The 24,954-nt window shown below is 39.4% G+C and overlaps 1 protein-coding gene across 1 annotated transcript in view; it reads right to left on the reverse strand.

Annotated features, from left to right (window-relative positions):
* Window positions 1-751: 751 nt before the first annotated feature.
* The window catches only part of nsfa (N-ethylmaleimide-sensitive factor a), a 77,098-nt gene continuing 52,895 nt past the window's right edge, over window positions 752-24,954 (reverse strand). The window contains exons 3-20 of the mRNA XM_083931704.1: window positions 24,152-24,251; window positions 23,984-24,023; window positions 22,473-22,639; window positions 22,148-22,255; window positions 20,896-20,971; window positions 20,225-20,380; window positions 16,817-17,016; window positions 16,562-16,727; window positions 15,868-15,942; window positions 14,825-15,012; window positions 14,287-14,382; window positions 14,018-14,174; window positions 12,425-12,558; window positions 12,112-12,258; window positions 10,204-10,338; window positions 9,449-9,562; window positions 7,351-7,406; window positions 752-1,985 (exon numbers count right to left, since the gene is read on the reverse strand). Of these exons, the coding sequence (XP_083787830.1) occupies window positions 1,964-1,985; window positions 7,351-7,406; window positions 9,449-9,562; window positions 10,204-10,338; window positions 12,112-12,258; window positions 12,425-12,558; window positions 14,018-14,174; window positions 14,287-14,382; window positions 14,825-15,012; window positions 15,868-15,942; window positions 16,562-16,727; window positions 16,817-17,016; window positions 20,225-20,380; window positions 20,896-20,971; window positions 22,148-22,255; window positions 22,473-22,639; window positions 23,984-24,023; window positions 24,152-24,251 (2,137 nt within the window). The 3' untranslated portion in view covers window positions 752-1,963. The remainder of the gene's footprint in view (window positions 1,986-7,350; window positions 7,407-9,448; window positions 9,563-10,203; window positions 10,339-12,111; window positions 12,259-12,424; window positions 12,559-14,017; window positions 14,175-14,286; window positions 14,383-14,824; window positions 15,013-15,867; window positions 15,943-16,561; window positions 16,728-16,816; window positions 17,017-20,224; window positions 20,381-20,895; window positions 20,972-22,147; window positions 22,256-22,472; window positions 22,640-23,983; window positions 24,024-24,151; window positions 24,252-24,954) is intronic.

Genomic DNA, 24,954 nt, shown 5'->3' on the forward strand with positions numbered 1-24,954 from the left:
CCAGCCCACAGTAGCTGCACCCAACAACAGTCAACCCTGGCAACCAGCAACGCCCAACACTATTGGCTGCTACCATGGAAACACAACTGGACAGAATGTTATTGTCAAACCTGTCATTTGTTTTTTTTAATATTAATTTTAAATATAAAATATAAATAAATTGTTTTATGGTAAAGCAATACTTTCATCCTGTACCCCTCAAAACGCCCTGTTATTATTTTTAAAAATATAGCCTTTAATAAAGATTCTACATGTTCAACCTTTAAACCTTTACTGCAAAGAGCTCTCTCACTATCTTGGAAGAAGTTATAAAGTTCATTATTTGGATCAAACGCTTATCCATAACTCTTCCAATGGAAAAGAAGACTCCCTCTACATATTAAAGGTAAACAACCACTCTTTTTTTTTTACACTATCTAGAGAATTATGATCTAAGTCATGTGGAGAATGTGGTGAGGTGTAAATGTAAGTTGTCCTCTGCAGTTGACTGTTTGCACCCCCTCTGATATGTATTCTGTTTAATGTAAACTTCACTAAATGTCTGTTATGTAGGGGAAGACCTCATTCTAATATTGCAACGCTTTTGTAAGAATAAACTGTACAAAATAAAAGACCAGACAAGAATCTGGAAGCTTCTTTCTTCTGTGCATCTGTGCTTTTTATTGCAATAATACATCTGCATGTTGATATATATTTACACAAACACACAAACATACACACATCGTCGATGGTCAGAACAAAACAAGAACTTTGGACAATAAGCACTGAACACATGACATGAAAAAACCCCCACAAATTAACCACAGATTTTCTGAGCCTAGATTCAAATGCACACACACACACACACACACACACACTAAAACACACACATGCTCACATTCATAAACACCACCACGCACTCGCACACGCTCTAACACATTGGACACATGCAGCGTTTAGTTCCCCACACATGCACACGAGCAGACACAAGCTCGAGTTGCCAAGAAATACCGCTGAGATAAGTACTAAAGGTTTTTTGAGTCGATGTCATAAGTGCAGAATATTTTTTAGCTTTAACACTGTAGCTACAATAGCTAGACTGAACTGAACTGTACTGTACGCAACACAGACAGACAGGCCAACAATCCAACATTTACTTTCACTATTACAGTAACCTGGTAAAGTCAACATCTCTGGACCAATAGGGAAGAAGAATCATACTGATATAGTACGAAATAGACTTGAGACTGATCATTTAAATAATTAGCATACTGCATTTGTCTATATATACTATTTACAGAACATGAACAGGTTACATACTGTATATTTAAAGGGTTTACATTTACACATGGAACAGCTTTTTTTTTACAGCCACTAAATAATCACTAAAAGCCTCGCATAGATTCAAGTATTAAATATTCAAATGGTTTGGAGTTTTGTGTCAGTTTTGAATGTATTCTGTTTATTCTGTGTTTGTGAGGATACATTGTACATACTGTATATCTGTATACATGTACAGATATATCATTCTAATAATAACTATCTTTTGCAGGACGAGGGATAAACAACAAACACAACAAATACTATAGCTGAAAACATACATGGCTTTTTTTGGGTTATTTTTACGCACAATGCACACAACAGAACTTTTTAAAATCATCTATTGCAATTTCTTTACAGATAACAGATTTTTAACAGTACGACTTCCAGTAGTTTGCTGCGATATGTCAAAAAGTAAAGTTAGTGGTGATGAAGAGGAGGAGGATGGTGATACAGTGATATTGCATACGGAAACATGCTGCGATAAAGGGGACTGGTGGGTTCCCCTCTATGACAAGGTGTGTATTTAAGGAGATAAATGGACAGATGAATCACTGGGTGGGTGGACAAAAGGAACGTCTTTTCTTCTGCTCCTCCCCTTCTTCATTTTGACCCACGGGTGGCTTGTTGGTGGCGAGATGCTTGCTTCGTTCCTCCGGCCCCTCTACTCATAGAAGCTGCGATCACTAGAAAGAGGAAAAAGCAGAAGACGAGTTGCTTCAGTTTCCTGTGGGTGTGTTGCGTTACGCCACCTCCCCTTAAAAGACTCAATTTTTAGCAACCAACGACAAACTCCGGTGTACTCACACAACACCAACACAACGCTGGGCGGTTTCTTGAGTAAAATAAAAAACGATGTGCAGGTTTTAACTGGCTATAAAACAAGAAGAGAGCCACAATATAACACCATCACTCAGTGCTCTTTTGAGACTACTGCACTCTACATTCTGTGTATGGAGGATTGAATACATTTGTTTTAATGTCAAACACAAAGGCAAGCCTCAATCCTCCAACACACCGCTTTCACTCCAGCCATCTGCTCTGGGGTTTTCAACAGGAATGGCCAGGTTAGGGTTGCAACAGGTATTTTTAAATTCAGTACTACTATTACTTTTATTACTAAGACTACTACTTCTGCTATTACTATTACTATTACAACAACTGCAAAGTCATCAGACGTTTTCATTGATTAAATCTCATTGCACTCATTAAACTCGAGAATGTCATATGGATCGTAAACATGGGAAGATTTCTTCCACAGATGTGGACTGGTCACTGTTTTGATGACTTACAACTTGACTTGACAGTAAATAAAAGACTTGAGACTGGACTTGAAAGTTAAAGACTTGTGACTTGACCTGAATTGAGACATGATGATTTGAATAACTTGTCTTTGTCAATTTGATGTTCTTGTAAAATTTTAAAATAAGTTGTCCACATTGACATTACAAGTTTGTGTGTGTAACGTTACCCAGTGGCTTTGCGGGCTGATGATAGCTAATGATAGCCAGATACAATCTGATCTCTCACAACTCCATAGATAGCTAGCGTTAGCCTGCTAAAAAGTTGTATAATCAAAACAATCACTAGAATAAAATGTTGGCATTTTGATTGAGAATAAATAAATAAATAAATATATAAACTTAATTGGTTGATGACGTTTTTGTCAGTATTTCACTGCTAAAATGAGTGGGAGGGGATATGTTTTTGATATACTATATTGATAAAATAAATAAATAATTAACAATAATTATGAAATAAAGAATAAGCTCTCATAAGGTTATTTGATGAATGTTCGTTTTTTAACTGTATATCAATAATTATAATACATTTTTGAACAGGTTACATGAACAGATCAATTGGCCAATAATATTATTAGATACTATTACCCTGTGTCTATTTAAAGACAAGAAACTGCACGTAAGTGACTTGACTTGTCTTAACTAAGACTTGACTTGACACAATTGTGACTCGACTTGACTTGAGTCATGTCTGTGCTATATTCATCAAATATATGTTGCTCACTTATTTGAACAATGGACTGTAGCTGACATGAACAGTGTTGCTTAGGGCTGGATGATATGCCCAAAATATTTGATCCCGATATAGGTTATTTAATTTCTCTGTATTGTTATATATCACGATATACAACCCCAATACCCATGAAGTTGGGATGTTGTGCAAAATGTAAATAAAAACAGAATACAATGATTTGCAAATCCTTTTCAACCTTTATTCAATTGAATACACTACAAAGACAAGATATTTAATGTTCAAACCGATAAACTTTATTTATTTTTTTACAAATATTCACTCATTTAGAATTTGATGCCTGTAACACGTTCCAAAATAGCAGGGACAGGGGCATGTTTACCACTGTGTTACATCCCCTTTCCTTTTAACTCCACTCAATAAGCATTTGGGAGCTGAGGACACTAATTGTTGAAGCTTTGTAGGTGGAATTCTTTTCCATTCTTGCTTGATGTACAACTTCAGTTACTCAACAGTCCGAGGTCTCCGTTATTATATTTTGTGCTTCATAAAGCTCCACACATTTTGAATGGGGGACAGGTGTGGACTGCAGCAGACCAGTCTTGTACCTGCACTCTCTCACTACAAAGCCACGCTGTTGGAACACGTGCAGAATGTGCAACTTTCCCAGTCTTTTGTTGCCCCTCTCCCTGCTTTTTTTAAAACATATTGCTGGCACCACGTTCAAAATGAGTGAATACTTGTAAAAAAACAATAAAGTTTATCATTTTGAACATTAAATCTTGTCTTTGTAGTGTATTCAGTTGAATATAGGTTTAAAAAGATTTGGAAATCACTGTATTCTGTTTTTATTTACGTTTTGCACAATGTCTCTGGTAATTCCATAAATAAATAGTCTCTATGAAATAACCACATGATAAAGCCTATTTTTCTATACTCTTGCGTGAATTTAATATGTTATAAACTAAAAGTTTTGAGAAATGTTCTCATTTTATTACAATGAGTTAGCATGTGCTTGTTATTATCACTTTAGATGACGTAATTGTGTAATAATTGTATAATAATTAATGTAATAATTTCATCACGATACAATTCCAGTAAAAGGCGATAAATGATTTTATAGAATTATTGCCCAGCCCTAGAGTTATTTTTAAGGCACTTTCCACAGGCTGTTATAACGTCGGCTAAATAAGAGCTTCAAGAAAAATCAGAGTGCATTTATGTGTAATATGTCACTAGGAAACATTTGCAGCCCAAGCCCAAGTATTACTTTAGTTTTTCCATATGCACATGGAGAAATATGTGTTTCAGAGTTAAGAGCATAATTTAAGCATGTTCTGTTGCTGGAGTTATTGTATATTTCTGTGAAATATCATTTCCACTCTACCCGGTTTACACCATTATTAAGCAGCATTTTGATCAAGTGTCTGGTCAGATTTGTCGACTGTAATTCATTTTGCCTCTTTTAGTCTTCCTCTAAAATCTAAATAGTTCATATGCTAACAAGCTAACTTGCTTTGTCAGTAAATTTAGTTAGCTATGAACGATTACACATGGCAGTAACTGGATGTTAATATTTAGTAACAACTACCTCTATGAAATATTTTGTTTGGTTTGTGTGGTGAGGCCATTTCAATTAAGTTATCTGTTAATTTTCATTAGGTAAACACATATAACTACTCTAAAGCCCAGTTTAGACCTAAGATTCGCAACGCAGCGAGTTGAAACTTGCAACTACTTGCATCGTGCAGGTCTGCAACGTTCTGAAACCTGCCCGACAGACCAATGCGACGAGAGGAGACGGTGTATCATCTCCATAGCAACGCCTCTCTGTACTAACGTTCTGACCTCCAACTTGTCAGGCTTTTTTGTAGCTGGATATGATTTGTAGCATTCTAAAAAAATAAACGAGGACAGAGAAAGTGAGATACACTCTACAGCTGCATTTCTAAAGACATGAAACAGAGAAATAAAATGTTTTATTTCTTTGATTCGCTGCTTTGTTCTGAATTACTGCACTCGCTCTGCTTATTCATTGTATTGCTCGCTCGACCCTCTCTCTCCGTCTCTCTCTCTCACACGCTCGTTGAGCCTCCGTTCATAACGCTCTTTTCAACCAGCTGACAGTTTGTCAGTGACTTGACCAGCGGACTTTGCTAAGACTTGATTGGCTGTTGCCACAGGTGAGGTGTGTTACGTTCTAAAACCAGCTGATGGAGATTTGACAAGTTGAATAGCTGGCGATGTCATCAGACGGTTAGATTCGCAACGAGACGGGTCAGTTCACACTGCTGCAACTTTCACCTGCGACGTTGGAAAACAGTTGCGTTGCGAATCTTTGGTCTGAACTGGGTTTAAGGTTCAGTTTATAAAGAGCTAATGCAACCGACTCCTGAAACATGTACCATAAGAAGCAGGACTGAAACTGATAATCAAAATATAACAGCTAAAATGTGCAAAAAAACCTTAACACTCATAATCACTCATCTTCAGAAACAAATACAAATGAACTTCAATGCTATGAGTCATAAATTGCTTGCAACAGTCAAATAAAGATGTATATATCATATACCAAGATATCATGGTATCTCTAGGTTTACACATTTTACAACGCCATGTAAAAATCCATTTTGCTAATGAAAGAGGTATGAAGATGGAGGGGCAAAGAGCTGGATAAGCGAGACTATTTAACTCAACAACAAACTTTTCTCTTACAAATTTCAAGTTGATATTAAGCCACTGGTGCTCTTTCCAATTAATCTCAATACTTTAGCTGATACAATTTTTATCAGTTGTGTCAGTCAGGTGGCAACATTAGCTTATGTTAGCAAACTTTATATAGATACTGTTGGATGGAGCTTTTGCATCTGAAAAGTGAAGGTCATCCCTGTGTTCCCCTGTCACAAAAGCCTCTGCCTTCGCTGATTTAATTCAGCATTTTTTTTAGGGTTAGGGTTTACGGTTAGGGTCAGGGTTAGGGGATAGTGTTAGGGTCTACATAGACCTATTTGCTATGGAATTTGGTGCTAATTTTGGAAAAAATAACAGACGGGGAACATAGGACCCGGGGAACATAGGTACGCTCCCATAGAGGCTTAGCAATACATATGCATGGCAATGTGGACATTATTTGTCACCTCAAAATGTCTTGTTAAGCAATCAGTTTCTCGTTGGTATCAGAGCTTATGTTACCAAGCTAGTGCTAGCTTTAGCTAGTAACTTTGTAACTTGGTAAAACTGCAATTTTCAACCAGCTCGGTGTGACTGCAGCGCGGACAGTACGCAGTGACTGTAGCTACAGTCTATGTAGCTGATACTACGGACTTCATTTTCTAACTCTTCTCCATTAGCATTTGACAATAGGACTATCATGTAAAAGTATCTTGTGGAGTTACATAGTCTCACTTTAAACTTTGAATGAGACACGATTGTGCAAAATAAAATAAAAAATTCCCTCAGCACAAATCTTTTTTACATGTAAACTGTAAACACTAAAACACCATTAAAACAGTTATCTGAAGCTAATGCAATCCAAATTCTAGATCAGTAACAAAATGAAGGGAAATTCTAATCTAATAGCTAACTGACAAGCTACAGGTTTTGTACTCCTAACTTCAGACACTGGTCTCAATGCTTTGCTGTCGACCTTACCAGTGCACAGCGAGAGCGACCAACACCTTAAATTCGGATTTGATCGCCTTCATTCAACCTGGTGATTGCAAAATAAAGCTGTTAAGGTCAATAGTTGGTGACTGACTGACTGTTAGCCCTTTTCTACACTGTTAGGACTACACTATGTGCAGTGTGGAAATACAAGATAGGAGTCTTCGAACTCAATATGTATTCTAGTGTAACATAACTGTGGTGTGTTAAAAGTTCAAGTTCAAAGTTCAATGATGTTTTTGGTAATAACAATATATACTTAATAGTCTAAAGAAAATAATCTGACGGTGTAATGAAAGGAAAACCATAAAATGGATGGAGATGAGAATAAGACAAGAGGGTTAAGGTTGATGGAAGCAACGAAAAGTATTGTGATTGGTGGAATGGTGTACTCACGCGCCCTCGTCTCTAAGCAGAGACAGGAACTTGGAGACTCTGTAATCCTGGTCCATCTGGAGACAGTAAAGAACACAGAAGGGCAGAGAGAGATTGAAGGGTCTGTTGACAGTAGGAGCAACCAGTAGTAACAAAAAATCAACAGAAGTCAATATGGGTCATCCCAGTCAATATACTGGTCCCTTTGTAGAGGTCCACTAGAACACAAATAGTAGCTTCACTCATCTTTATGGAATAGTTCAACATTTTTTCTTGCTAAGACTTTGATGAGAAAATTGATAATACTCACATTTGTCTGGTAAATAAATCTACCGTCAGCAATCAGTTCAACATATTCTCATCAACCATTTTGTAGGATATCATAGGAAAAGTTCTGCACAAAAACTTGTACAATATATTATGAAACAGCGAACGGAAGTCAACTGCGAGACTATGACGGACTGGAAGTGGACCTTGAAGGTTGCTTTTGGTTCAGCGCAGGGATCATTGTTTCACACGGAGCGTTTTTGCGGATGCACACCACTACATCCGGAAAAGGCAGAGGATATGTTTGGAATCATTTCACACTTAAAAAAGAAGCCAAAAAGGTGTAATGTGTCCACTGTGAACTAGAACTGTTCTACCACAACAGCACGGCATGGATGATTGAGCGTCTGTGCTAAAAGCAGCCCGTTGTTAACGCCACTTAACCGAGCGCCGCTGTTCAAGTTTAAGGAGGGCGGTTGCCGTGGTTACGGAGAAATAGGAAGATAATGTGTAACGTTAAGTGTCCTGGTGAACGCCTCTGTGTTTAGTTTTTCATGAATGTTAAACATAACGTCATCTTCATGATCAGTCTTTATAGTTTTGTTTGAGTAAATGTGTCAGTGGAGTTTTGTTCGTTGTTTGTTGTTACAGTAAACAGGAAGAGAGTGACTCGCTCTTCCTGATAATATCTTTCTCTAATTCATTTATAAATCAACCTGTTTGTGTTTAAACACTTTTGTCATAGAGAATTTTATGCACCACTTTGAATTGTTTCAATAGTAACTTATTCATGGTAAATTTTGAGTGTATTGCAGACACTACACACACATCATAATATTTGTTTTTACAAAATAACGCAAATTGTAATACATTTTTACGCAAAATTATAATTAATTTAAGGAATAATGGGTGGAATACTCAATGACAAAAAGATTCAATAGCTGAAGCCCTACTTCCATGTAAAAAAATTACCCAGATCTTCTGCATCTTTGGGGGCTATAGTGCCAACTCTTTATGTCCAATTGAACAGTTTGGCCACTAGGTTAAATTGGGCAGTTCCTGGGGGCTTGGTCATGTTGCACCATCAGGCAACATTTTTACCTAACCTGAAGACCTATAGGTTCAACTACACACTTAGAAAACGAGGAGTAAGGTAATCAATATCTGCTGTCTGCAATCCGCTGCAGAGCCCCTCCAGCGCTGGGGCCCATCTCCAGGAACCATCTCCAGCGCCAGGATCTATGGTGGAAAATCACCACTAGGGGTCTCTCAATGAAAACTGAGGCCATTGTGAAGCAGAGCGCATGGGATCAAAATCTCAACTTTTATTCACATTATGTTTTGTGACATTTATTCACTTTATGTCATTAATTATCATATTTCATTCAAATTATTTTTTTCTCTTTGTGGTCGTTACAAGAGTAGCATGAAGCATGGGTGAATAAGTCACTCTCTGATAGATATTAACTTAAAGGTAAGTAAATAGATGGAAATCTTACAGAGTACAACTTTAAACATACATGACAAGTTGTAGTTGGTCATGCCTTGACCAACGACATTGACCATGACGTTTTTTGGAAATATGGTTGAAAAAACACAAGGACAGCCTCTCAAAGTCCTTAAAGATACAGATTGTGTGTAACCCCAGGTTACAGGTGTACAATGGAAAAGGGCTTACTGTAGCTTTAACTAGTAAGAAAAAAAAGAGTTTATTGTTAATTGCCATGGAATTTCCTGTTGTCTTTACTCCTCTATGTACTATATATCTGTTGTCTAATATCTTATACATCACATCACAGCTTATGCATGGTGCTCTATGAGCAGCTTCACTGCTGCAGGGAGTCTGCCGTACCTGCAGTGACATCTCGATCAACACGAGGAGCTTCTTGATGCCGATCCAGACTCGCTTTCCTTTGAGCTGGTGTGCGATGCTTGCCCGCTCTTTATCTGTGAAGCTCCCCAGCAGCTACACAGACAACAAACATGAGATGAGATTTCTAATACTACCTTTGAGATAAAGAAGTGTGATGGCGTATTAGGGCCACATATAAAAAAAATAAAAATACAGAACTGGGGTAGAGACGTAATATTCAAGAAAAAAGTGACAAGTCTTCGAGAGAAAACTAGATTTATGAAAAAAAAGTCTGAAAATAGTGTTTTGTTTTACACCTCCCTGTTGAACCACATCACTTCAGGATCAGCACAGATGCTGCTGCATGCCGTGCAGACTACTATGTCTGCAAAAAAATACTGTGTTTTGAAAGAATGAAGGGTGCTACAAGGTTTGACAGCTTTCGTTTGAACTTGTTTCAATAATTTGCTATTTGCAGAGTAGTGCAATGTGTTTGTGTAAAACAGCGGTGGTTGATGAGAGACTTCATGGTGGCGCTTATAATGTTATAAGTGCAATAACCCCCCCCCCCTTTCAGTACTATTAGTGAATGCAGTTTTTTCTTCACATACACTACGGATACAGAGTCAGGGTCTTTCAAGGCTGTGTCCTTGTAAGAGCAGGCAATTGTGAACATCTTCTTTCAAGCAACTAAATGGGTTGACTATATGAAAGTGAATGCCTGTAATTGTGTGCATGTGTGTGCACGTTAATACCTCTAAAGCGTCGACTAGCTGCTCCCCAGTAGAGATATTGGGGACATGAATGGTGGTGCTGAAGGCGTCCAACATCTCCATCTCCTGCAGCACATCCTTCCTGCTGGTGGTGCCGATAATGAGCAGCTTCCGACCCTGCAGGCGGAATAAATGGCATGGAAAGAATATTCTTTCAGTTTCTGTGATGAGTGGAGATTAACTTACAAGCTCAAATGTAATGGGTACAGTGTAGATCTCATTTCAGCAGATTCATTTGTTTTTTTGATTGAGCAAATTCACAGTTCCAGCTTTTGTTGATCTAATTAAAAAGAAAAAATCTGATTCAAACACACAGAGCTATCTATGATCTAGCTAAATCTAATGACTTGTTGATGCAAAAAAAACAATAACAGAAAACTAGGCACAGACACAGTAAAAACTTTAAGGAGAAAACTGAAACACAAAGTAAAATGCTATGGGGAAATATTTAATTTATTGCCTGATTTATTACACAAAATATATATAGCTGTCATCTTGAAGGAATAGTTTTGAAAGACTCAAATAGGGCTGGACGATAGTTGGATGTGATCATTTATTATAATGTGAAATCATATATTGAGATATCATGATACACAATTACATCATCTACTGTAAATTGAAAATAACATGCACATACTAACTCAAATTTCTCCTAAACTCTGATGTGAACTATTCTGAGGGGATATCATTTGAAGACTGCCGTTTTGTCTTTATATCATATATTTGATATATTTATAAAGTAGTGTTAAATAATTAAATTCATACATGAGGATACATAAATATGCTTTAACATGTAGTAAGCATGCTATATCCTGATGTTTATATTGTTTTCCAGATATGAAATTAGTTATATCAGGATAGAATATTTTTGGCACTCAGCGACGGACAGATGTAAACTGACTAGTGTAAACTGACAGCGCTCCCCTTCACTGGCCTAGGTTTATGCGTGCTGTATTGGCCCCGGCATGAGGCTGGGTGAGCCACAAATGGTGTCATCCGCAAGTTCTCAGTTATTGTATCAACCATGCCACATATGAAAAATACTGCCATTAGGCCTGACCACATCAATCTGCCAGCAAATAAAACATCATCTCCCATTTTTGTCTGGTTCCCAGGCTAGAAATGATCAACCCTCATATCTGTCTGTTAAATATAAAGCTAAAGCCAGCAACCAGGTAGTTTAGTTTGGAAACGGATGGAAACAGCCAGCCGGGTTAATGCGCCATGTCAGAAAAATATCACAGTACATAACCACCCCCAAAACTACGTTGCACACAGTTTTTGTAAAGATTAAACAAATGGCTAGCTGTTTCCAGTCTTTATGCTAAGCTAAGCTAATCGGCTGCTGCCTTATTATCATCCGGACAGACATGAGAATGGCATTGGTTTCTTTTAGTAAGAATATTTGTATTTTGTTGATATTCTATATTTTTTATTGTCAACAAATCCCATGAAAAGACCAAAACCTCCTCTCAAAACTTCAGACAGTGATGAAAGAAGATTTTGCTTAGCAGAAATGAATTTCTTTAGCTTTTCAAATCTATTAACCTATCAAATGTATTTTGCGACCGTATGGGGGATCCTGACCCCTAGGTTAGACACCACTGTCCTAGTGTAGAGATCGAGTCAGTCAAACAAACTACAGTGTGTTCATGATAATGGAGGAACATGTCACCCAGTGAAACAGTGTGGCCCATTGGTGTTTCACGACAACAATGGAGCTCTGTGGCACAGAGGAAGGAGATGTATCAGGCTTTCATACACACACAATAATTGTTAGTAAGATCAGTTAATTGTTGGCTTTGGTCTTTTCGTGTGATTTGTTGACAATAAAGTATACATATATACTAATAGTAACAATATTTATACAAGTTGCAGATAAACGCTGACCTTGGGTGGAGCTTTTTTCAGCAGCACCAGCAGAGCCTGAAGCACCAGATTGGAGAAACGAGGACCGATGGGTACGTAGTCTAGCAGACGCTCAATGTCATCCACCACCACACAGCTGAGCTGTGACTTATAAGCATCATCAAAGACCTGAAGCAGAGTAGAGACAGGAGGAGGGAGAGAGAGAGGGGGACAGATGGACCGAGAAATGGACAAAGACAGGCAGGGAGAGTAGCTCCATAATCCATTGTTTAAATGCAAATGTCTCATTGTTTGTTGATATACTATAAGGGTTAAAACACATTACAGTACTCACCTTTTTGATTGCCTGGCACTTAGAGATCTCTGAGTGTCCAATCATCTTGTCTGGAGAGCACATCTTAATGAAGGGGAACTGCGAGTCCTCTGCAATCTTAGCTGCCAATGCTGTCTTTCCACTGTGGGGTGGGCCTGGGGGTGTTTGTCAAGGGGAGAGGAGAGGTACCATTAACTGTCTGCATGTGTCTGTATTTGTGTGTTATTGTGCCAGTCAGTGGGGGGGAAGCTGGGACATCGCAGCAAAGAATCATTTTCTCTTTTTGAATGTATTTAACTTAAAGGAAAACTGGTGGTCCCTTCTGCAGTCTCTGCCATCTATTTTAAAAGGGCACCGTCGTCTTAGCTCTACCCAAGACCATAGTCCAGCGCTATGGACAAAGTGCTGTGGAGACAATGTGAGGCTACTTCTTCAGTTTTTTCTTAACAAAAGGGTACAAAAATAACTCTTCGTCAGCTTGAACTAAACTGTAATTTTCTTTCCATTTGGATGGTGTAAATCTTTGTATTGATCTCGCTTGAATATCACCAACACTCTGGAAATTGGATTAAATCTTGTGGAAAGTAAGACAATATCAGCAAGACTGACAAAACTGTAAAAACAGCAGAACTGATTTGAAAACCTCTTTTATTAGACTAAATAGTGTATGTCTTAGTGTGCATAATGCCATCACCAGCTTTAGATGTTATCACTTCACTGAATGGCTATGGGTTAGAAGGGCTAGACCTACAGTTCCAGTAGTTTCAGAAGGCTGTTATTATTTATTAACATGGGAACGCTCGCCGACCTCTTGATGTCACTTTTAACACTCTGGGAGTTCCGTTGTGAATTCGAACAAAAACAAATGTTACATGGTTAGGTTTAGCCATCAAACTAGTTGGTTAGGGTGTGGTTGGACATAAACCCCACTTTCAGTCTTTTAATACTCCCTATCACTCCCTATCAATTATATTCAGGTTAAGGGAATAATACGGTTTCTTAAACACTATGCAAACACAGTACAGTAAAACCGGAGTCCTCATACCCTGGTTAACAGACCTAGAGAACTCCTTCAGTACCCTGATTATTCCTTCATGTACACAGCTTAACTTGAGTATTATCAGGTTTCTCGTCTGCACATGCTCCGTAGAATATAACTTCCCCTCCCCAATGTGAAAAACAACAATAATAGAGAGTTACCTTTAATCTGAGGGAGGACTTCACCATGGTAACTAACATCACTACCAAGAAAACCAGTTTCTGTCGAAATTCTGTCCAAGAGTCAGCTATTTTTGATTTTGACAAAGGTGAACCGGAATATAAAGCTGTATTCGAGCTCCACTTACTGTACCGGAGGAAGAGTTACTCTGTCATTTTATCATTCTCCCCCTCATGTAAACATGGGGAACTTCAATAATCTGATTATTCCCTTAACTGGGAAAGGCCATTTTCGGGATTGTTGCTGTCAATATTGCGTGTGATCTAGCGGAAGAGTAGGGCCATACTACCTCATATCTGTGGTACTACTACGCCCAAACAATTGTCTGACAACAGCTGAATCAGCTGATGCCAATTACTGTATTTTTGCCAATTACTGAATTTCAGGTTCTTTACCCTCCAGTAACACAGCCACCAGTGGTGTGCGATCACTGTTCTTGGTCTGCTGAACCAGCAGCTCTCCATCATCTAGGACATGAGTGACTGGGTCACCCCATTTGATAATGCCGTTCATGATGTAGCTGGAGTAATCCTCCTGGTTTGTACCAAACGCCTAGATGAAAACATGAGGAAGTGTTAGGAACTGAGTTTTGCCTTTTCACATTTCAGGATTATATTACATTCTCCAGTCAGGGACATAGTGTCTAAAAAGACCTGGTACTTACAGGTTTGATGTCATTGTTGAGGGATCCCATGAAGTCAGCTCTGGTGACCTGCAGCTTCTCTGCTCTCTCCATATCCACTTCCACTGTAGATGTGGCCTGGAAAAGAATACACACATTCAATTACATAAAAACAATGTCAGGCTTAAGGGGCACTCCCATGTTACACAAGGTTGAGTTTACTCTGCACAAGGAGTCGACTTTATAATGTTTTCTGTAGCTCTGTATGACCAACTATCACGCTCCACTATGGTCGCTGTTCTAAACACGGAGAACACGTGATTACGTTGCAAAAAGTCAAGATGAAATATCTGAAATCAAGGCAATATTTGCTTGTTTTTTTGTCTGACAAGATATGGGACAGTTTTTATGTTGAGCATTTCACTTGTTTCAAGGTTTTTGGTTATTAATTATCTTGATGAGATATTCTATCTTCTTACTGAGATTTTATTTTATTACTGATTATGAATAATGTCTAGGAACGGATTCTACATATGAATGTAGAATCAGTAGGCAACGGATCAAGACTTGGTAAAGTGACCTTGATGTGTCGGTTCATTGCAGTGGACTGAGCAGCCCTGACCAGCCCCTCCAGCTCTGCACCGCTGTAGTTCTTAGTGTCTGCTGCCAGTTCCTTGATGTCGACATCAGGAGCGAGCAGGTTGAAGCCTCGCATCTTGTTAGTGTGGATGGTCAGGATCTGGACACGCCCCTTCTCATCAGGCAGACCTGGAGATGAGAAGACGAGGTAACGAGGGACAGAGGAAGAGGGGTGGACAGAAAAGATGGACAGACGTATGGGAAGGAAGGAATTAGTGTTGAGAGGTCACCTAACTACATACAGTGAGTACAGAAAAACTAGTGATAGGAAATGAATTAACTATGTAAACATGTCTTGCTTTATGACAAGAAGTTAGCAGTTCATTTTAGACAAGCAGCAGAGTTTCGATCATCATGCAATCAAAGTTGGTGCTCAGCAGGGGAGTGTACCTATGTTCCCTGCTTTGTCTGTGACTGGGGAACATCAGAACCTTTTTAAAAAAAGTCCACACAGAAAGGGTCCTATGTTTCTCGGTCTGTTATTTTTTCCACAATCAGTGCCAAATAACCTACCAAATAGGTCTATGTAGACCTTAACACTACCCCCTAACCCTGACCCTAACCGTAACCTCTAGCCCTATCAAAAGCGGAATTAAATCCATGAAGGCAGAGGCTTATGCGACCAGGGAATATAGGACCTTTTTCGGGAAATAGGGTTTGATGTTTCCCGACCGGGGAGTGTGTATTGATTCCAATGGGAGGAGTGAACATGAAGATTATGACTGATCTCTTCATCCCATAATCACTAAAGTAAATATTGGAGCCATTTTTCACAAGCCACATATCTCCAGAACACTCTGACAGGAGGGCATTTGAAAAAATGAACTCGACTTAATGTTTGAGACCTGTTTCTGTCCCAGCAAAAAAGTCTTGTGAGATCTGCGAACATAGCAAAGCTAAGTTAAGAAAGTGGATAGCATTTTAAAGGCATGGAGCTGAACAGAGAAAGAGACAGAGAAAGAGAAATATTCCCATAACACTCACTAATTTCCATCTTGACCTCAAATCTGCCAGGCCTCATCAGGGCATCATCTATCAGGTCAGGCCTGTTGGTCATACCTGGAGAGAAAGAGAAAACAACAAATAATTAGACAATGGCAGCAACAACCCAGACTCATAACTCCAGCACAACAAGGTTTACTCCATTTTTCGATTCTCTGTTCATCATGGAGGCAAGCCACAAATCACAGTTTTCTTCAAGATTTCAAGGCAACACTCTAAGACTAACTGATGTACAAATGGGCATTTTGAGGGCATAGTAATCCTTTAAAAAGGAAAACCAACATAAAGTGACTTAGTGAGGTGCTGGGCCACCCAGAGCCTTCAGGACAGCTACCATGCTCCATGGTATAGAGGCTCTAATATCTGTGGAGCTCCACTGGAAGGATGATACAGTATGATTCGATTCCAGTTCCCTCATTGGCTGTTAATGATGGTTTCAGCATGTCTATCATAATAAAATGTACTTTGACACTGAAAAGGTTCACAGAAAGAAATATCACTGCAAGATTTACAGCCAGTGATTGCTGCATAAGGACTCTTGCGTGCTCATACATGAGTCAAGTACATTATGTGCTTTGATTTGACTGGTGGCCCCTGCTCTCCAATCAGTGTCAGGTATCATACAGCTGGTGAGGATGGTAGCTGGGGCGAATCAATTCCCTCTGATGCTACTGACCGATGACCAGGATGTTGTTAAGTTGCTCCACGCCGTCAATCTTAGACAGGAGCTGGTTGACCACGGTGTCGTGCACGCCCGTGCTGCTGGCGCCCGTGCCTCTCTGCTTGCAGATTGCATCCAGCTCATCAAAGATGATAATATGAAGGCCACTGTTGGCTCCCAGCTGGAGACAGGTGTAAATAAAATATGATGGTATAAATCTTATATATCTAAATATAGAAGATATAAAAAAGTACACTGAGCGTCTCTCACCCTCTTTTGCTCGTCCTCTGCATCAGCGAACAGTTTGCGGATGTTGGCCTCAGACTCTCCTACGTACTTGTTAAGGATCTCAGGGCCATTGACGACCTTCGGCTCACGGGCGTTAAGCATCTTGCCGATCTGCCTGGCCATCAGTGTTTTACCACAGCCTGGAGGCCCAAACAGCATGATGCCCTTCACATGCTTACACCCTGGAAGACAGAAAGAGGGGAGGGATGAGAAATGCCAAAGGGAAGAGAGAGAGAGATGAAGAAATAAAAATATGAAAGAAACAAATGTAAGATGCAGGGTGATGTAAGAAAATAAGGCATAAGAAATAACAGGGACAAGGCAGGATAAGAGTGGGGAAAGATGTATGCATGTCATTCAACTAGAAGAAGAAGAAACCAGATTATTAAATGAATCATAAAACCAAGGAATAAAATGTGTGTTACTGTCTGTGGCTGTATCTGTCTCTCTGTCTGCCCCCCCCCTCTCTTTCTGTATGAGAAAAAAACAACTGCTGTGACTAACCCTGTTTCCTCCTGTAATAGTCTGTATTATATTATCTACTGTGGTGAACACATAGTATACAATATAACTAGCAAGATCTGATTGTGCTAAACAAATGTTTTATCCATAAGAGTGAAGTTAAATCAAGAAACACAGAAACATGATGATAAATTGTCTCATAGTAAGCCAATAAACAGGCATCGAGTCTCAGCACAAAAAATAAACATAAAACTAAGGCAGTTGGGCCAGCTTTATCTCCCCTGAAACCAAACAACTGGTACAATCGAATCAGTCTCATGAACTGCCTGGAGGACATGAAATCTTCCTACAGTTGAATGAGAACAAGGTCCTCCTGACACGACGCGATTACAGACAATCTTGGCAACCTATTCACACTTGTTAAACTCCATATCATAAACCTCGGTGTGATATTTGGTTCCGCCTTTAAGGGTTGATTATGTAGAATCGTTATTAAAAGCTATATTTAAAAAAAAAGAAATACACCCACGGGGTGTTTTGTGGGATACAGAATAAAACTTTTGCTTTTCCTTAAAAAATACATTTAGTCTGAATTAATATTTAAATTTTTTGACGGGTTTGACAATGACTTTCTTTTCCGTTCTGTTTCCATTGTAGCAGCCAATAGTGTTGGGCGTTGCTGGTTGCCAGGGTTGTCTGTTGTTGGGTACAGCTACTGTAGGCTGGCACTGGGTGAAATGGAGTTTGCCAATCCTGCAGCTGCTTCAGAGCCTCAGTGAAGGGGGCGTTATTTGTCCCAGCAGCTGAGTGAGCGGAGACGGGCAAAAACCAGAGTCAATGTAGGCCAAGCATTCACTCCATGGACTGAGAGAAAGGAGAGAAACGCCATTAAAATGCACAAGTCAAGTACATTATGTGCTTTGATTTGACTGGTGGCCCCTGCTCTCCAATCAGTGTCAGGTATCATACAGCTGGTGAGGACTTTCTCCCTCTCCTGTCTCACTATGGGTGACAACTTTAAGCGGTAGTGCTTCCATGGGCACTGTGTCGTGAAAATGTCACATTTGAGGAGGTTCTGGTTTGAAGATAAGTTTAAAGTGTGAATAAGTTCAACTAAAACTGTCTCCAGCGGAGTTGTGTCGGTCTTAGCTCCATGGACATCGAAAAAGAATAGACAGCGAATTAAAAAATGGCGCCCATTTGACCTGTACTTATATAGCGCCTTTCAAGGCGCTTTCACAGTGTTTGTCACATTCACCCATTCACACAGGCATTCACACTGATGGGAGTGGACATCTACATACCATCTAATCTAATGTAACCATTCACACCACATTTACAAACCCATGTACAGCACAGGGAGCAATTCGGGGTTCAGTGTCTTGCCAAAGGACACTTTGACATGTGGACCGGGGGAGGCGGGGATCGAACCGTCAATCATTCGAATGGAGGACGACCCACTCTACCACTAACCCACAGTCGCCCCACCATTCATTCCTATGGAAAGCTACTCAGTGGTTCAGGTTCCCGTAAGACCGCCATCATTTTTGGTCCTCGTGAACACGGGAGGACTTACTGGATGTATAAATATTCGCGTTCCTGAGTCCATGCCCGAGCACGAAACAACACGGAGAACAACGAAAAACAATTAAAAAAACAACAGCCACAATGCAAAAGTTTGAGCAGAAGAGTCGTGTCTCTGCCGGAGCCTTGCACCGGGCTCTATGGAGATGGGAAGTTTTTCACTACACCTCTTTTTAGCCGCACACCCTCCTTCTCCTGCCCGAACTCGATTTTGGTCGGGTCTAAAATTATGCCCATATACATTTTTTTAGTAAAGAGTCGGAAGATAATTATGAGTCTTTCGATTGGTATCTAAAAAAGATTTTTGGAGGCGACCTCCTCTTCCCCACATGTATGGGAGTGAACGGGCGAGTGTGCTTCCGTTACAGGATCGTCACTTAAACAGGCGAGAGCTACAGTACCAAGCTTGGCCGCTAAACCCATGGTGGCATACGGTGAGGGCGCCAGTCCTCACTCACTCACTGACAAAAAATGCACAGATTTGATTGGCTTCATGTGAGGTGATACAAAGGTTCCGTTAATGCTAGAAACGTTATGAAAGTAAATGATGTGTCAAATTTAATAATTCTCAGTTATTTCTTTGGTTTTGGACTCGATTTTGGACTCGATCTGGATTGGACATAACCTGAATCCGCCACATGGATTGATTCGCATATTCGCATATGCTCAGCAGATCCATCTTGGAACTCTGGTTTGGGGATCTTTTGGGAAGAGGCGAAAATACTGGTTGCTGATTGGATAAATCATCTGTCTATCACCACTGCACTTTACCAGACTGATTTGTGAGTAAAATACAATGTACTAGATTGGACAGCTTCTGGGTATTAGCCTGGGCCGTGATCCACCTGTCAAGGTGGATACATACCTCTGGTTCCGGACGCAATTCGTCTGTCCGTCCGTACCACATTGTCTCCGTTACAACCCTTAATACCGTCCAGTTTCAGAGTTGTTATGGATGTTACGCAATATATCCTAGAGGACAGTGCTGTTTTGCAAATTACCGGCATCGACAATGATGATGATTGATGATCATCAATGATTGATGAGATGATATTGCCTTGTGTCATCCAAAATCAGCAAAAAAGGCGCAAGAAGTGCACGTGGCAGTGGCATGTGAGACCACTCAATGAAAACTGACACCTTAACAGCAAGTTTTTTTCTTTGGCTTTGCCAATGAGGGAGCTGGATGGTTTTGTGCTATCTATCTATCTATCTATCTATCTATCTATCTATCTATCTATCTATCTATCTATCTATCTATCTATCTATCTATCTACCATCCATCTATCTATCTATCTATCTATCTATTGATGTGTGTGTAGGAGGATAGAGAAGGTTTCTCACCCATCTGCTCCACAATGTCTGGAGGGAAGACTCGAGAAGCAAAGGCTCTGCGGAAAATATCAGAGAATTCCCTGTCCAGACCTCCAATGCCCATCTTCTCAAAGTTCCATTCGGGGTTGATAATTGTTTGACGTGCCTCTTTGGTCTTTGCTTTACCTGTTGAAATACATAAGGGAACTTCTTTGCCAGAAACTTACAGATATAATTTTTTCAATGCATGTGACTCCACGAGGACAGAGTAAGATTTTTGTCTAAAAAGTTCTGTAAAAAAAACATGCTTCAGAATGTTGTGTGATGGGAAGGAAATGGGATTTCTTTAGCTTAAGAATGAATTAAAAGCAGACAAGTTATTTATGGAAGATGCATCAGTGATACAACACTGTCATGTGCTCTTACTGCCATCCTGTGGAGGAAATAGATAAGAGACTGTTGCACTGTGGCTCCACGGCCCTTATATTGTTTATGCAGAACTCTGAGTTTACTATCAGGACTGAAATATATACAATGAAATACCTCAGCTTTTTAAAGCTGACGATGTTACACTTATATAATCATGCTCAAGAAAAACTGGCTATATTTACTGCCATGATTTAGTGACCTATTTTCCTTTTGTTTGCCCTTCAAAATCCAAATCCTGAGGTCAGTGAATGTTTTTGAAATAAGAAACGTACCAACTAGTGTGAGGGATGAACTCTCAGCCTTCTCAAAAATCACCTGGCTGTTGCCTACCATCAGTCCGATGTCGATCTGTCAAAGAGAACAGTTACGATCAGTCTCCATCAGTAGAAGTGGTATATTTACACATAGACTTTGTTCAAAAGCTTCCTTCATTTAGCCAGAAGTCAGATAAAATGATTCATTTATATATTTCTACATCCGTGGTTATTACAGATGTCTTGACTTTTTAAATTAATACGTAAATACAAGGACATCTTTTCCGTGGGTTTTCTGGTGAAATATTTAAATATACAGTATATCTCCTGATTAAGACATTTTCTGGGAGGACTCACATTTACATATAGATTACAGTGGTAATATAGCAAACATATAAACAAGCACAAGCAGCACCAGTAAGGAAATGCACTGCAAATGTGAGAATGAAGCAAATATCCTCCCAAAATGAAACAAATAAACCATTGATATTTGCAACACATTTCTCTCAATACATTAGCTTTAACTTGTGTATGTTTTGTTTGGTATTTTCAGCTGTTCATACATTTTTAATTTCTCCAGATGTTTGTGTTTTTATTTTTAAGTGTTGTAGTAGTTGATGCATTTCTGAATTTGGAGATTATTTCTTTGAATGTTTGTGTTTTTGCCTTGTTTGTATTTAGTGTCTGCTGCAGTTTTTTAATCTGAAGTGCATTTCAACGTTTGTACTTTTACTAGTGTATGTGTTTTGTCCTTAGAGGCCACCATATTATTGTGCATTAATAAATAGTATAATGCATTTAATTGGAGGGTAGGCCGCTCCCCTGTATTGCAGTGACCACTTCAGTGTGAAGAAGGTCTATATGAGCATCAGGATGATGCTTGAATTAATTATTCACCAGAAGCCATTAAGCAGCTGCAGTATATGTTAAAAATATATCATATCATTTCATTATGTTTGCCTCTGTAATGCCCTTTTCTACTTAATGCCAGATGACATTTGTGCCGTTTAATTTCTCAAAAGCAATTTAATTTTCAAGTGTATTCTCTATTAGGTATTAATAAGAGTTTAATTATGAAGAGGTATCTATATGTCAGTCAGTTTAGTAACTTAACTTTGGAAAGATTGATTTTCTGAAAAACAAGCAACAACAAAAGAAAATGCTATTCTCTGAACAGGACAGGATAGATTACCCATTTCAACAAAATGGTGACACTTTTAACCTTTCATTTCTCTGGTTTTGATGATAAATCTTAAACCACATTAGGTACCTTTTGTTTCTTTCCAGAAGCTGGTTCTCCTTTGAGGATGCTGGCATCCATGGCCTCGATATCTTTTACCATCAAACCAAACAGCTTGTCACAGAAACTGAACACTAGCTGATAGAAGGAGAGAAGGACAAATAAACAACCTACACAGCAACATTAAACAACAGAGAAGAAAGCAAAATGTATGTGTGCCTCTGCATCTGTGTGTGTGTGTGTGTGTGTGTGTGTGTGTGTGTGTGTGTGTGTGTGTGTGTGTGTGTGTGTGTGTGTGTGTGTGTGTGTGTGTGTATGTGTGTTTGTGTGTGTGTGTGTGTGTGTGAATCTGAACCTGCTGGGTAACGGAAAAGGCCTGGTTGTTGAATTGTTGGATAAACTCTGCAGCCATCTTGTCTGAGTCGTATGGGGAGGAGTCAGTACTCTTCTTCTGCAGGAAGTCAATTTCGATTGTCATGGCTCCAATGCACTGCTTGGACTTGTCAAAGTTGTAGTTGGCCACTGAGGGATTGAATTTGCAGAGTGACTTCAGTGATGAGATGACGTTCAGTTTATGTGGGTCTGATGTAAACATTATGTTGGGCGTAGGACTGGGGAAAGACTGAACTGATCACTGTTTTTTTTTCATAAAATAAAGGTTTTTGTTGAAGTGCTTTGGTTATTTAAAAAACATGCTTGTAAAGCAGTGGTATAGACACAGGGGATATTATATCAAATTATGAACAGTAAAATTAACAATATTTCAGAATAAATCAAGTATTAATAATTTATTCTCTAATTTTGATCTTCACTGTATATATCTTTCAATATACAACATTTCATTTGAAACAAGTTTTGCCTTTCCTGTGATATTTTTGTTTCTATATCAGCCTGCTAAGTAGCTCATGAATGTAGCATGAGCATACATCCATGGTAGTCACTGCGAAATTGGATGGCAAAATAGTTAGCCGAGGTAAAATGAACAGTTTAAAAACACAGAAATCATTACTCCAAACGGGAACTATTAGGAAGAGAAGTGTGGGTCAGGAGGAGAATATTTTGTGCAGCCCTGTTGAAACTGAAGTGAATGACAATACAAGTGCTAGTCGATACTTCAGCAGTGCCAGTGAAATGTCCCTCGCGGTGTGTAGTTGTGTGGCAGAGTTGAAGTGCCAGCTACTGTCCGTAGCTGGATAGGGTCGGCCTATACTGTATTTAAATGTCAGTCCTAGTGGTGGAACTTTGAGGAACTTTGTCTGAGGTGGTCCGCAGTGTAAAAAGTTGCAGAACCTCTGATCTAAGCTAAGATGATCAGCTTTATGTTAGAACAAAGAAGTTTGATTGTATATTGGCATCATACCAATAATACTAGGACTACTAGCACTACATTGCAATATAAGAATAATACTGCTCCTTTATTTACATGTCTTCTACAATGATCATCAATTGGTTAAGATCATAACTTCTTATCTGAGACATGCAGCTGTAGCCTCAGGCCTTTAGCACGCAATCATGGATGTAGGCACGCGTGCATTTTTAAGACAGGGTTCTTGTTTTATTACGTGTACTCTGGAAAAAATAAAAAGGCCGGCAGATACTACATTTTCAACTATTTCATGGCGCTAACATTAGCTTAATTAGATAGCCAGCTGCAGCTGATAAAGTACTTGAGTGACATTTGTCATTTCAGCCGAATGAATGTGCACAAGTTTACAAAGAAAATCCTGCTTTTGTCTACTTTGTATGACACCAAGGACCCATTGTTTCAGAAAGGGCTTAGTGAATGTCTATTACAGCAAAAGAGCTCTGATATTCTGTTTGGACAGTAAAGCATCATTTGCAGCGATCAAATAGAGAATGTTGTACCTTCCACCTCCTGGCCAATGGAGAGGCCGGCCCATTTCCTCTACAAGGGAAAGAGGAAAGACAGATAAGTAAAGAACATCCAACAACTGCTGAACACTGTGTGAATTCTAGTGTGTGTGCGTGTGCGTGTGCGTGTGTGCGTGTGCGTGTGCGTGTGTGTATGTGTACCTGCGGCAGGCTGAAGGCGATGCTTCCAGGTGCCACAGTGTGGTGGGTCTTCACTGTAAACACAAACTTGTGGTTGGGAGTGGTCTTCACAGTCACATGTCTGTAAATACAACAGTCAGTTGGACCCTGGTTATTACATGGCTGTCACTGATTTAATGACTACATCCTGACTCATCCTAAAACCAGTTCCTCCTATTTGACCTTTAGCTGTCTTCCATTTGGTGCTTTAAAGCTATGGTCTACCATTTGGAATATTGGTCATTATTAATAACATTGTTTATACAGCAATTATGGTCCTGTAGTTTGATCTACACAATATGAAAAGCAAAAAGAACCAAAAAATTTATTCAGTCTGTCAGCGGTAGGCCTTCATAGAAATTGACCAATGGGAGCCATCCAGTCCGAAAGGCTCCCATTGGCTCGTACCCTCCATTCAATCCCTTTGTCTTCCCTGCTCCTCGTCCCCTCCCACTCGCCCTCCCTCTCTATAAAGTCTGAGCAGCTAGTGATTAGCTTAGCTTTTTTCAAATCTGTCTCAGAGGCTCAACTGATTTTCAGAATGTAGACCAGAGCTTTACAGTTTTTTTTGATTGCTCTGACCTTGTTGAAGAAACTGGTAACCTCTCAGTCTTCATTATCACTCTCTCAGCAGAGCAAAAGACCCCTCCCGCAAATGAGTTAACCCATTGTCATTGTTTTGACACACTTCCCGCACCCTTTTGCAAATCAGTTAACGCAGATGTCATTCAAGCAGTCCAAACTCCATTGCTTTAGCTGTGGTAACCAAACAGAACATATATGTT

Source organism: Echiichthys vipera (genome assembly GCF_963691815.1).
Source record: "Echiichthys vipera genome assembly, chromosome: 17".
NCBI classification, from domain to species: Eukaryota; Metazoa; Chordata; class Actinopteri; order Perciformes; family Trachinidae; genus Echiichthys; species Echiichthys vipera.